Below are 15,359 nucleotides of genomic sequence, written 5' to 3'. Positions count from 1 at the left end.
TCCGGTTTAGCCCTTTTGTAAGAGGATCTGCAATATTCCTCTCAGATTTCACATATTCCATCGTGATTACTCCGGTCGTAATCAATTATCGTACAGACTCATGTCTGACTCTTATGTGCTTTCACTTTCTATTATAGACACTATTCTCCGCAACACAAATAACCATTTGTGAATCACAATGCAACGGCACAAAAAGTGTTGGACACCCCCCACAATGGTATATCTGCCAATAAGTTTCTCAGCCACTCTGCTTCTTGGCTTGCTTGATCAAGAGCTATGAATTCTGCTTCCATAGTTGATCTAGCTATACACGACTATTTAGTCAATTTCCATGACACTACTGCTCTGCACATAGTGAACACATATCCACTAGCGGAGCTAGCATCATCACCCTTGTTGACCGAGTTCGCATCACAAAACCCTTCCATCACCGTTGGGAATCCTACATAGTCATTGCCCTAGTCCAAAGTGCCTCTGAGATACCGAAGTACTCGGTTCAGTGCATTCCAATGCGCACTACCTGGGTTGTGAGAATAGCGACTGAGTCTATTCACTGCAAAAGCAATATCAGACCTCTAGTATAATTTATTAAGAGCATTAAACGATTAATTATTTTGGCATATCTCCTTGAGATATACCTGCCTCCATGTTCTTAAATAGTTTGATACTTGGATCATAAGGAGTTTTAATTCAAGGTCACATCAAAACTATTGAACTTATTTAATAGTTTTTATATATAATGGCTTTAAGCCAGATGATAACCCTTGATATTTTTTTAACTTTTACCCCAAGAATCACGTCGGCTTCTCCCAAATCCCTCATATCAAACTTGGTACATAAAGTCCTTTTGGTTTCATTGATTGTGTCAATGTTTGAACTAAATATCAACATATCATCTACATAGAGGCAAATGATCACAATTGTAGACTCAATTTCTTTTGAATATAAGCAAGCCTCTGACCGGTTAATAGTGTAACCTAGGTCTAACAAAGTATTATGAAACTTTTCATACCATTGGTTAGTGATTCAAGCCATACAAAGACTTTTTGAGTCCACATACCTTTTCTTCTTGGCCCAGATCAACACATCTAGGAGGTTGTTCTACATAAATTTCTTCATCCCAATCACGGTTGATTGATGTTATTTTCACGTCCATTTGGTGGACTATCAACCTGTGTAAAGAAGTTAAAGTAAACAAAACACATACGATTACAATTTTTGTTACAAGTGGATATGTATAAAGATAGTCTTCACCAACTCTCTAACTGTAGCCATTAGCTACGAGTCTAGCCTTGAAACTTTTAATGGATCCAGTTGACTTTGATTTTCTTTTGAAGATTCATCATTGTCGCCTTCCGTTGTGACATAATATGTTTTTCCAAGATTACTAAATTGATTCAAAATCACTCTCCATAACTCAGATAATAATATTATTATTATGAATGACAAAATTGCAAATAACCAAAATAGCAATAAATAGCCATAATAATATTATCACATTATGTATGTAGGAGACTAAATATGGAAAAATAATGGTTAAAACCGCTAACATTTATAAACGTTTTCGGATAAAATTTTGAAAACTTAATAAAATTTGAAGTCCGAAAAATATTAATGTCCAGAAAATTATTTTCTGAACTGGAGTATTGTCACATAAATTTATTTGGAAACAGTTTAAGATGCATATCTAAATACCATAACAATATTAATGTCATCATTAATTAACTAATTATTAATAGCAATAAATAACATTATAATCACTATTAACATTAATAATAATGACAAATCAAAGTATGGTAATGCACTTTTAATGTTTCCATTTTCTAAAGATAAAATATGTGACTAGTCCAAATTAGCGGTTAACTGTAACTGTAGCACTAATTATCAATAATAACTGTAAAAGATAATTAATGGCTAACCTTAATGGCTCTGATACCAAATGTTAGATATACAATAGTCTAACTATAATAAACCATAGTATACGAGAAACCTGACCTCGTATGATAGCGGAAGCGTAGCCATGTAGATCTCCAGCCATAGTTGATGTTCCTGTTGTGTTGCCTCTTAACGGTAGACCGTCAGCCATGTTTTGCCTCAGACCTGACTCAGAACCCTAGATGGTGTATTGGTGTCTACTGAGCGGTCTGAGTACCGTAACTGAATGTGCTATCTAATCCATAATCCTGTATCCCATCAATCCAGGTTATATTAGGCACAGAGTTTGGTTGACTAACAACTACTAGTTATTAAGTCCAACCAGACCACTTAATAAGCCTAGTCAACTTGCACCACTTAATTAAGGCCCTAATATATAATATATATTATTAGGGAAAATCTTACATTCTCCCACTTGGTGCAAGTACTAGCACAACCTTCATCAAAGAACAAAACACACGAATCATAGTGATATGTCCTCTATTTAATCAGAGTAGTATCCATTATGGTCACATGAATTTTAATTCTCCAACTTAGGTCCTTAATGAACAAACCCTATGTTTATTCTCGGTACCTTAAGGGATGTTTCTCAAAATACATTATGTGCACAACTGAAGGAGAAAACGCATCCAAATTGTACAAAAGAGTACACTGTATGATCTCTAAAACTTTATAAGCATGCCTTAAGTAGAGATCTCTTAATGTTAGCATAATGCTAACTATATTCCATGACTTCTTTATAAGTTAACTTTAAGTACTATCTCTAACAGCTAAGAGCTTGGAGTTGACACGTTTGTCACTCCTACTCATCAAAAATAGCCAAAAGATAGTCAAGTCACAGAAGCATTCCAATAACTTAGACAATAAACCAAAGGTCTAAGTCCATAAATTTGGAATCTTAGATAATCAATCACTGTGCTAATTTGGGAGCTTATAGGGAAGATGTATAAGGAGCTAATTACCCCCACAATGCATCACTTACAAATACTTTTTTCAAAGGTACTTGATCTCTTCGACCACCATATATAATTACCCTTTAAACAAGAATAATAGGTCTTCCAACATAGCTTAACCAAGATTTTAAATAACATATTTAGATACTCATTAACAGTCAGCCAAATAAATGATATTGTTTGCATGCTACTTCAAGTTGAAATTAACCACAGATTTCTCATAACCTCCTTAAGAGAAATTAATCTCATATCCAATATATATATATATATATATATATATATATATATATATATATATATATTCAAACTGAATTTATCAGAGAATAATAAATTTCAATAAGGTGAACCAACATATATAACTTTAATCTTCCAAAGTTATTCCATATTCACAATTTTTCTTCACTGGAAGAAATTCAAAACTCATGTAAAGCATTCGTATAATGCAAATCAGTACAAATTTTAAATTTATTCTCAAAATAATACATAGTCCCAGTAAAATGGTAATTTAATTCAACACTATTATTGTTATACTTTAAGCAATATCTATTGTAAGGCCTTGATCGTTTAATAATATATGAAAGTCAACCTCATTTCAGGTGAGGATCAAATGGCACTTCAACTAGCCTGTATGATCAACACCCTACTTCTTAAAAACTCTTAGGTCAAATGGTGAAACCGAGATTTACTTAAAATCATCTTCTTAGCCAGAGTATTCAAGAATGATGACTATTCTATGCTACCAACAAATTGCATTTAAAGCATTTGATATATTCTTATTATCTTTATATATACAAATAATTCAACACATGACTCAAATATTTAAAATCATGTGACTACAAATTATATGCATATCATATTCAATTTTTAAGGAACAAAATGCACTCACTAATAAATTAATCATATGTATGATAAATTTGTGTTCCTCAATTGTATATCTATCACATAAACAATTTTCAACCACAATTTCTTGGTTTTTTAACAAATAATGAAACTGAATTTTAACAATAGATCGCGAGACCCAAACCCCAATTTTTATTAAAATCAAGAGAATTAGTCATCAAGTGAGCTCCAGTGTAATTTACCCATGCAATGTATACATACACATATATACACTTTTTACTCTCAAATTGATGGCAAGGAACATCACATCTAAATTTTAAAGTTCTAAGCCCAAGAAATGCATTCTTAATTAATTATGTATGTGAATGTGCATAAATAGAAGATAAAATTTAGTAGATGCATGGGTGCAGTGCTTATACTCAAAAATAAGGAATAACCACATACAGTAATGTTAATAAAAGCATTATGATACTTAGCTGGAAGTATTAGACCCATTCTTGTCATCTAGCAGATGTTGCACTTGGACATCGGCGAAGACGAGTCAAAGAGCGGAACTCGCTGGTGCTTAGAGGTGAGCTTATTGGCTGCGTGAACCTTCTTGTCGCAGAACCAGCAAGAGCGCCGCCTCGTCAGCTCAGCTGAGCACGTTCGCCTCCAAGGAAACACTTGGATGATTAGTGTAACAAATTACAAAAATTCATGCACATCTTACACTTGTTTCATTGGCTTCTTTCTGACATCTTTAATTGAAGAATTTGAACTTCATCTTTTACTCTAAACTGATAAAGCAATCCTCATCCCAATAATAAGGATGCTCCAGTCTAGCAGCCGTGTGGAGTGACAGAACCGTACCGCAGCCTCCGAATCATATGATGAAACACAAAATTGTACTGAAATCTGGGAGCTGCATAGCACAAAGCCCGATGAACACCCGTATATATTTTTGGAGAAATGAACACCCCTATATATGTGTTTCAGGGAATTAATGAACATGGATTCTTCCACTGCTTTTTCCATTTTTTTTTTCTCATTGTTCCACTGTCTTCATTGGATGATTGGCAACTTCTTTCTCATCATCTCTTCTTCTATTTCTGCCTGCATACATGTCCATTCAACAAGGAATGACACTACTGTTATTTTCACCACAATTAATTTGCAGCAACTTGAGAAGTGTTAATGTTGGTGATAGACCACATTCACTACAAGAAAAATGCACATAGACAACACTAGAAAGACAACAGTTTTTAAGAAAAGTGTTGTCTTTTGTATAAAAGACAACAGTTTGGTCCAAAACCGTTGTCTTTGATGCAACCCTTTTTTCAAAGACAACGGTTTTTACTTAACCGTTGTTATAAGTGTGTTGTCTTTGTGCATTTTGTGAAAAGACAACACCACAACGACAACGGTTTTTTAAAACTGTTGTCTATGTGCGTTTTTTTTTTTTTTTTAAAAAGACAACGGTTTTTTTAACCGTTGTCATTGGTGTGTTGTCTTTAAGCGCATTAGAATACACAACAGTAGAAAGACAACGGTTATTTAAAACCGTTGTCTTTGTGCGCTCTTTTTTTAAAAAAGACAACGGTTTTATTTAACCGTTGTCATTGGTGTGTTGTCTTTAAGCGCACTAGAATACACAACACTACAAAGACAACGGTTTTTTAAAACCGTTGTCTTTGCGCATTATTATTTTTTAAAAGACAACGGTTTTATTTAACCGTTGTCATTTATGTGTTGTCTTTAATAGCACTTGAATACACAACACTACAACGACAATGGTTTTATATAACCGTTGTCGTTGCACGTTCTTTATTTGTTTAAGACAACGGTTTTATTTAACCGTTGTCTTTGATATGTTGTCTTTAAGCGTATTTGAATACACAACATTACAAAGACAACGGTTATAAAAACCGTTGTCTTTGCGCATCGTTATTTAACAGTTGTATAAATTAAAATAAAAACAAGGATGTTAATAACAAGAGTCGAACCTTTGACCTCAAAATTAACAAATAAGGTCTAACCAACTAAGTAACACAAACTCTTATGATTAAATGTGCAACATTTGGTATATAACTGGGTTGCTTCTGTGTTGTTTGTGAAAACCAAAACAACAATTTTAGAAAATAGTTGAAGGATCCCCTAGGAAGAAAAGAACTCAAGACCTCTAACATAATAAACTAAACTAAACCCACCAAGCCACACCAACACTTATATACTCAAGTGCAACATCTATGATATAACCAAATTGCTTATGTGTTGTCTTTAAGAACCAAGACAATGATTGTATAAAATAGATTAAGGATGCCACCACAAAGGATAAAACCCAAGACCTTTAACATAACAAACAAAATTAAATCCACCAAACCACACTAACTCTTATATACTAAATTGTTACACCTTATGTTTTAGCTATTATATCCTGAGTGTTAACAAGAATAAAAATGTAATTAAAATTTTTTGTCCAAATATATTGCATAAAAATTTAACAAAGAAAGAATATAATTCAAAAGTTAATTTAATAATTATATTTTCGTTCATATTTAAATATAAAATTATTCACCAAAATTTCAAAGTCAATTCATTAAAGTTTTATTTTCAATTATATTACAATTAAGACCAATCTATGAATTCAAAAAAAAAAATAAAAAAATATCAAGTATAAAAAACAATAGATTATATCTATAACATTTTTGATATTTGTTATAGACCTAACTTTTTTAGGCTCTTATTAGTATAGTAGATAGTAGGTATAAAAATATATATCTTCTTCTTCTTCATATATATATATATATATATATATATATATATATATATATATATATATATATATATATATATATCTTCATTCTTTTTAACTTTTTTTTTTTGTTTCCCTCCCAAACAAAAAAAAAAAAAAGAAATTCACACGCCTACAATTAGCGGAAAAAATTCCCTCCCAAACAATTTCTCCCTAACACTCCATTGCAACTTTTCCATCTCCTTAGTCAGTGCTTTCTACCGAGAGTGTCCTCTCGTCGCCTCCAACCTCCGACGCCGTTGCTGCCGCCAACCTCTGCCGCCATCGCCGCCTCCCTCCTCTACAGCCGTGAATAAGTCAGTAAACTTGGTTTTGAAAAATTGAAGGTTAGCTTTTCTCTTGTAATGTAATAAGCTATGAAATTCATCCAAATATTATCCATTTTCGCCCTCTCCTTTCTGCGGCTCAGTCTTCCCTTAGCATCTCTCTTGATTCTTCTCTAATCTCACCCAAAAACCTTCTACTCTCATTTAAACAAAATCTCAGATCTTTAATTTCTTGCTCAGCCTTTAATCTCTGAGGATGGAGTCCCCAAAGCACGCGGTCACGTTCTAGGCGGAAGCAGCGCCATAAACGTCGGTTTCTATAGCAAAGCCGATGATGTTTCGGCCGGAGCTCAAGAGTGGACAATCAGCGGTGAGAGATTGTTTGCTGGAATGGATTCGGTCAGAGGTTTCTCTCTATTTTTATTTCTCAGTTCAAAGTTTCATGCTCAGATATATTGTTGTTGTGGGAGTCTACGCTCATATCTGCTGCTGTTGTGGGAGTACGCTCACATCTACTCCTTTTATTATATCTACAACGGAACTAGCGACGGAGGGATAGAGGAGGTGGCGGCGGAGTTGGAAATCGGCCGGTTTGTGCCCATATTTCTTCATCACTCCACCCTGCCACTCACAATCGACGAAGTAAGCTTAAAACTATCATCTTTTTTTGCTTTTGTTGCTCTTGTAAAATTTTTTAAAGTAACTTTTGGTGGATTTTGTGAATTTATGCATATTCTTTCAAATAAAATCATTTAGTGATTTTAGTTTTTTACCTCTGTAATTCGATGGTAAGGCTGGTTAAGCTAAGATTATGTGTTTGGGAACATGGTGAAAATGATGGATTATCCAGAATCTTGAACCAATCAGGATAGAGTTGGCCAAACACTTACAAAAATTTTAATAAATTAGTAAATTACAGCTGTGTGTTTGCAAAATTGCTGGGAGAAAGGTATGCAGTTGTATGTATCTGTTTTGTATTTCTGTAACCTGGTGAATTAAACATATGGAATGCTAAAAATGTGTAAATTCATTGATAAATATGTTGATATTGTGTCAATACTCGAACTAATTAGTAGATAGAGCTTCTTCACACCACCTTTGGCATGGTTCTATGGATGTTTGCATAACTGAATTCCTTTTATCTACTGCTCGGTTCCTTTTCCAACAGGTTTTTCTCCCTTCAGTTGGACTGAATACCACCTTTCTCTCTTTGTAACTATTATAATGACATCTTAATTCCTGTTCCCTGTGATTCTAGATTGTAAGTGCTCACCAAAGTTCATTTGAAGATGACAAGTACAGTGAAATCAAGTATCTCTTTCCTTGTAATTCATGGAAGATGATTACGGTATGTCGGTATCCATTCTTATAGAATTCTATGTTAACGGCAATATTGTGATTTTGACTATTGTTATTCTAGTGAAAAACATAAACTTATTTATCAAACTCTTGATTTATAACCACAATATCCTTAGCAATTATCCACTTATAACTCCAACATGCTTCTTCTATGTTTCAGGAAAATGATGTGACGGTCATGATTTCCCTCCTTAAGTCCTCGAAACATGAACATTTTAAAAAATTGATCAGTCCCTTAATTAAGCCATTGCTGCGTTTCCTTTATCTCCCTTGTTCATCAAGTGGTAAATACATTTTTTTTGGTCAGGCTTAATTTAAAATCTTCAATTGATAATACGTTCTTTTTAGTGGTCATGGTTGGTGCTTCATTTCATTAGAACTAATGTTCTTTCTTTTATTTGCTCTCTATATTGTAGATTTTATGCGAAATCTAGGATCTGCGTGGTTATTGATTGGTGGCTTATGCTACCATCTTTTGATTAGCTACACATATTTGGAACCCACTGTAAAATACTCTGTAAAGCACTCACAGCTGACAGAAAAAAATTGCTTGTCTCCAGCTTGAGAATGAGGTATTTTTATATTTAGTTTTTTAAACCACTTCAACTTGAATTACTACTTTTCAGCCTCGGGTTTTGCCATTTCACTCCATGGGGAGAAACTTGTAAATTTTAAAATTTTGAGTATTATGTTATATGCATAAATGCATAAATTACCCTTTGAGATGATTGAACAAAAAATATTTAATTAATTAAGTTCACTAAAAGTGGATCATTTAGTGTTTGTTTGGCTCAAGTTATTGCGACAAACAAATGTTTACTAGATATCAATCTTATTGGGACAGTCCAAAGTGGAAAGTTTTGTGAGCAATACTTAGTCTAAAACTGTGACAAGCTCTCATGCCCAAGCTTGATGTGAAAATTCTATTCATGATCTTACAGGTAAGAAGAGAGTGTACTTATTTATCAGGGTCCTTTCAGTTAAGAGAAGATGACAGACATACCAAGGTGTTAGAAGAACTCAATACCAAGCTGAAGAAACTTCAAAAACATGTAAGGAGAGTTTTATTATCCATATGTTTTTAATGTTGTTGATTCACTTGATTGTTAACATGCTTTGCATTTATTACCAATGTCATCTCTAGTCTTAGCAATTACTAGTTATATGTTTATATATATATATATATATATATATATATATATATATATATATATATATATATATATACATATATATATAAGCACACATGAATTCTGATAACTCGGGTATTATGCCAGGACAGAAAAACATTCACTATTGTGCTTGAATGCCAAGAGGAGTAAGTAGCTAGTGAAAAGGGGGAAGCTTTAAGGTATAAATACTAGTGAACTTTGCAAACTCTTGTATTAAAAGTTAAATTTCTAACTTATGTAATTATTCTTTGCAAACTCTTGTAACTCTTGTATTAAAACTTTACAAAAACATTCACTATTGTGCTTTAAATACAAGCTTAAGTTCAAAATGGAGAAGGAAACCTCCATGACAAGTCTCTTGTTACAAAGGACAACACAAGTAAGTTGTGTTATTCAGTTTTTGCTTTCTTATCAATCTATCTTCTGGCTTTGCACCTTTACTGCCTCATTTGTATAGAAACTCATTTTATCACTTAGGAGGCACAACATCTTTAGCTTGCATCTTTGTGATTTGTATGGAATCAAAATTGCCAGGTCTTGCGTTAGCCACAGTTCCTATTATAGTCAGATTGTCATCTAAACAAGCCAGCTCATCAACTACTCATATGGATATTATCACCCGGATATCAATTCTTGTTAACTGTTCTCCTTGTGCTCCAGGAGTTGTGTATGGATATTATCACCCGGATATCAATACATGTAGTTCTAACAAGTTGATTATGACAAAGCGGTTATTGATCTGGTGCGTTCAGAATGGGCCGATATTCTATCATCATGTTATATAGAGTAGGTATGATTTGACGTTGTGATCATTTAGACTTGGTTTGTGGATCAGAATTGTTTTTTGTAGTATTATGACTTGGATGATGATTTGATTATAATTGGTCATGCTCAGTATTTAGACTTGTTATTATGAACCTTGTTTAGCTTGTGCAATGTAACTACACTTGGCCATGGTGAATGGATAAATTGTTTTTTTTTTATATGATTAAAATTTAAGCAGGTTAAAAACGGGTTGAGACAACGGTTAAAAGTTGTCTATTTTACAATAGACAACAGTTTGAAACTGTTATCTTTTTTACAAAAGACAACAGTTTGAAACTTTTGTCTTTTCTACAAAAGACAACAGTTAAAAACCGTTGTCTATGTGCATCACTTTTAACAACACCGGTTTCAACAACATTGAATTGACAACGGGTCAAAAATCGTTGTCTTTGGAAGAAACGACAACGGTTTAAAACCGTTGTCTATGTTCGTGACTTTTAACAACACCGGTTTCAACAACACTTAATAGACAACGGTTAAAAAACCGTTGTCGTTTCTAGAAAAGACAACGGTTATTAACCGTTGTCTATGTGCGTGACTTTTAACAACACCGGTTTCAACAACACTTAATAGACAACAGTTAAAAAACCGTTGTCGTTTCTAGAAAAGACAACGGTTATTAACCGTTGTCTATGTGCGTGACTTACAACAACACCATCTTCAACAACACTTAATAGACAACGGTTAAAAAACCGTTGTTGTTTCTAGAAAAGACAACGGTTATTAACCGTTGTCTATGTGCGTGACATACAACAACACCGACTTCGACAACACTTAATAGACAACGGTTAAAAAACCGTTGTTGTTTCTAGAAAAGACAACGGTTATTAACCGTTGTCTATGTGCGTGACTTACAACAACACCGGCTTCTACAACACTTAATAGACAACGGTTAAAAAACCGTTGTTGTTTCTAGAAAAGACAACGGTTAAAAAACCGTTGTCTATGCGCGGGACTTACAACAACACCGGCTTCAACAACAGAAATTATACCCCTACGACAACGGTTATTAACCGTTGTCTATGTACATTTTTCTTGTAGTGATTGTTCGGGAATAGCTTTTAACTGTTGTGTTTTGAGGGTAGACAACGTCGACAGAAGCAGGAAAGAAACAAATAAATTTGAGGTGTGCGAATAGGAAGCAGCACTATGTCGTGTTCTCTAGAACACTCCCTTAAAAGCTATTTCCGGCGACTCTTCGGTAGCTTCCGACCGGTAACACAGCGTAAATATATATATATATATATATATATATATATATATATATATATATATATATATATATATATGCTCAGACAACAAAGGTTGAAGGTTTAGGAATGCAATGTGTTTGGCGTCTGTAATCTGTGTGTTTACAGCTTGTATTGCATGGGTTATTTATACTATTAGCAACTCAACAACCTTAGCAATGCTGTCCACAAATATGTTGTTGTCCACAAAACTAGGTAAGAGGAGAGAAACGTGGATCACATTCTGAACAAGTTTAGGCAGTGGGCATGCGGACAAGGTGCAGTAGTGATCGGTGAGATTAGGGAAAAGTATAACAACTGTAAAAGAATTAAGTTTGTGAACTTGGTGAGCAGTACATGTCCTTTTCCTTTTAATGATTTATTTTCCCAACATAGGATTATTCCAATAGACCCCATATCTGAGGAGAGGACAAGTAAACTTTACTACTCACAAGCGATTCTCAATACAATATCTGATGGAATAATATAATATGCATGCCATATTATTATTATTATCATCATATTATTATTATTATTTATAACAATAACAATAATAATATGTTAGTCAAAGAGAAGAGGTCATCATGGCAAGCAAATAGGAAAGGCTACGGGAAGTTATAACTGTCAGAAAATTCCTTTATATAAAGGCTCAGGAAGACAGAGAACGGAGGCCAGTCTCAAATATAAACATCTCTTATACATACTCTTTCTCTCAACCAATTCCATGGCTATGGCCATCTATGTACATGTACTACACCTACAACCTAGTGGATTTCGGCTTGGCTTAGCCCAAAAAGGCTCGTGGTTTTCACCGTATTGGTTTCCACGTTAAATATCTTTGTGTCCTGTCTATTTATTTATTGATTCCCTGCGATCACCGCTTTAAATTACTCATATATTTCTGTAGGGAGATTATTGATCCGTATAAATACATATCCTAGGTCGTACCCTGGATCAATTTTCTCCATCAATGGTGCTCTTGTTGAGAGCTGCTGTACAAGCTCGAGCATGCTCTCCTTAATCAACATATTTCTACAAAATCAACACCTCAACAATATTAAGACCCCTCTCCACCGATTACACCAATCACTCTCTAGTTACATTACACCGTCTCATTAAACCCAGTCATATCTGTACATCCACCTTGCATGTTAACCTTACACACCATGCAATGATCTCATCTTCCCTCTCTTAAACCCCCATTTTCTTCCCATACCCATACGCTAGTAACTACCACTGCCACATACATATAATGCATTTCTATCCTTTCTACTACACTGCCACATACATATAATGCATTTCTATCCTTTCTGGAAGTTGAATGCCTTAAAGGCGAGGGCAAAAATGAAGCCGAAAAGAGCAAGGAAGGCAATCGTGAAAGTTGCAACCACTCCAAGAAGATCATGTTTAAACCCAGGTGCTACCGGGCGTGGGCGGCGGCTTGTCGGCTTCAGTTATCCAGTTAGTAATTACTGCGGTTGGGCGCGACGAGGTGGCGATGTCCGTGTCAGGCATCCTGCGGCCTTCTAACCATAGTCGCCGGCGGGGGACGATAGATGCAGTAAAGAGCTTTCAGAAATCCGTGCGTGTGTTTACGTATGTGTTTATACGGAGTAGCATGTGCTATCTCTCAAAGAGAAAAGAGGGTTGTTGGTTTTTATACGGTGAGCGCATGTGCGCATGTATGTAAGCTATGCCGCGTTAGGAAATTAGCTATTTAGGTGAAGATGGTGGACGGAAAAATAATACATCCTGAAGTTCGGATCTTCTCTCACCGTCTCTCATCTCTGCCAAGCAAGTGAACAACGTCAACTGTCAACAAGATAAGTTTCTCTAATTATTAGATTTCTTTATATTATTATTGTTATAATAATCATAATTATTACTTAACCTGTTAATGTGACCAACTGCCAATTTATTCTAAAACTGTATAATTTGGCAAGCTCCGTGCTGCCACTCACATAATATAATATGGTACGCTCTGTGCTACCAATTGTATTGCAGAGCAAGCCCTGCGCTGCCACCTAAATTATAGGGTAAGCTCCGCGCTACCTCTTACAACTATGGTTTCATCGAATAAATTCGGTGTTGGTCAGAATAAATTAAAAGATAATAGAGATTTCTGTACCTATCTTCAACTTTAATTTTATATTTAAACAAATACTAAGTGCATGTCGCTAATCATTTGTCAAACATATGTCAATTACAGGAGATGACCGTAATGAACCCCTAGGTACTCCGTGTACCTGACCGTGAGTCTCATTATCATCTTCAATGCTCCAAGCCGGGAAGTCAAAACTTTGGTGCTCCGCGCACAAACATACTTTAATTTGGTGCTCCGCGCACAAACAAACCTTGGTGCTCCGCGCACTAACATGTAATCCTGACTACATTGCTCATTAAGGATGCACTCCGAGTGTTATCATTTTTATTTGGTGAACATCTGTTTTCTACTTTCTTATACCGACAAATACTTACGGTTAAGAAAGTGGGGGACTCATGATGGAATAATATAATATGCATGCCATATTATTATTATTATCATCATATTATTATTATTATTATTTATAACAATAATAATATGTTAGTCAAAGAGAAGAGGTCATCATGGCAAGCAAATAGGAAAGGCTACGGGAAGTTATAACTGTTAGAAAATTCCTTTATATAAAGGCTCAGGAAGACAAAGAAAGGAGGCCAGTCTCAAATATAAACATCACTTATACATACTCTTTCTCTCAACCAATTCCACGGCTATGGCCATCTATGTACATGTACTACACCTACAACCTAGTGGATTTCGGCTTGGCTTAGCCCAAAAAGGCTCGTGGTTTTCACCGTATTGATTTCCACGTTAAATATTTGTGTCTTGTCTATTTATTTATTGATTCCCTACGATCACCACTTTATATTATTCGTATATTTTTCTTAGGGAGATTATTGATCCGTATAAATACATACTCGGGGTCATACCTTGGATCAATTTTCTCCATTAATATCTATATTCTTTCTATATTTTTCGATTTTCTATATACTGTTAATGATTGTGTTGGCTTGCAATTGACTACTCAAAAATCATAAAATCAACAGAAATGTTTCCAAACCTTGGTCTAGGTAACATTTCATTGGGCCAAGTTGCTTGCCGCTATAATACTATCACTACACCCCTTAGCCCATCAATAACACTCCTAGACTAACACAGGTTCTAAATTTAATAACCTAATATATATACCATACCTCAATACTTAATGGTGTAATTATAATTCTATATTAGACGTTAATATTAGAATTAGACTAACGGTGAATTAACGGTATTTAACGGAAAAGTTAAATGGATAATCATATAATCAAGGATAAATTAGAAAAATTAAAAAAAAAATAAAACCTGAACAATTTGAACCATTCATTTGATTTAATAATTTGGCGGTCATTTTTTTCTACCCAATGTTAATAATTAAATAAATTCGTTAGTCAAATCCGCTAACTGCTGATTGTCAAACAAGGACATTGCAAGGTAGTTCTCACTTCAATTTGTTGTGTGATTTGAATACTCTCTTTGTCACAAAATCTCTCAAGTAGTTAATATGGTTGGCTTTATTAATTATATATTTTTAAAATTTTTTCATGGTATTAATAAAATACTTGGTAAATAAATATATAGCATTATTTTGTATTATAACTTTGATATTTAATTAGAAAAATAGTGCACAAAAAAGATAATAGACAATGTAGTGAATATAATCAATTGATGAATTTGAATGTAAAAATTTTTACATTTGAGAAAAATAAAGACAATATAACTAATGAAAATATTTCTCTTAATTAATTTATTGATAATTAATAATTTTTTTTTCACTGAATTAAGACATTGTAAGGACAATGTAGCGAATATAATCAATTAATAAATTTGAATATAAAGAATTTTTATATTGTAGAAAAATAAAGACAATATAACTAATACAATTATTTCTCTTATTTAATTTATTGAT

The 15,359-nt window shown here is 33.9% G+C and overlaps 1 protein-coding gene across 1 annotated transcript; it reads left to right on the top strand.

The window, feature by feature from the left end:
- The first annotated feature begins 4,239 nt into the window (after positions 1 to 4,239).
- On the top strand, positions 4,240 to 10,216 carry LOC109159550. Its single transcript, XM_019307651.1, has 7 exons — positions 4,240 to 4,299; positions 7,029 to 7,430; positions 8,047 to 8,136; positions 8,308 to 8,431; positions 8,564 to 8,719; positions 9,089 to 9,199; positions 9,425 to 10,216. The coding sequence occupies exons 1-5, from the start codon at positions 4,240 to 4,242 to the stop codon at positions 8,710 to 8,712; spliced, it is 825 nt and encodes a 274-aa protein (XP_019163196.1). The 3' UTR covers positions 8,713 to 8,719; positions 9,089 to 9,199; positions 9,425 to 10,216.
- The last annotated feature ends 5,143 nt before the right edge of the window (positions 10,217 to 15,359 follow it).

Source organism: Ipomoea nil, unplaced genomic scaffold, assembly GCF_001879475.1.
Source record: "Ipomoea nil cultivar Tokyo-kokei standard unplaced genomic scaffold, Asagao_1.1 scaffold2833, whole genome shotgun sequence".
NCBI classification, from domain to species: Eukaryota; Viridiplantae; Streptophyta; class Magnoliopsida; order Solanales; family Convolvulaceae; genus Ipomoea; species Ipomoea nil.
The sequence above is the reverse complement of the archived record's forward strand: the minus strand, read 5'-3'. Positions and strand labels throughout refer to the sequence as shown.

Coding starts and splice junctions, on each gene's coding strand:
- LOC109159550 (XM_019307651.1), top strand. CDS start 4,240: ATGTTGCACTTGGACATCGGCGAAGACGAGTCAAAGAGCGGAACTCGC. Junction 4,300..7,028: donor GAACTCGCTGGTGCTTAGAG/GTGAGCTTATTG, acceptor TTTCTTGCTCAG/CCTTTAATCTCTGAGGATGG. Junction 8,137..8,307: donor ATTCATGGAAGATGATTACG/GTATGTCGGTAT, acceptor TCTATGTTTCAG/GAAAATGATGTGACGGTCAT.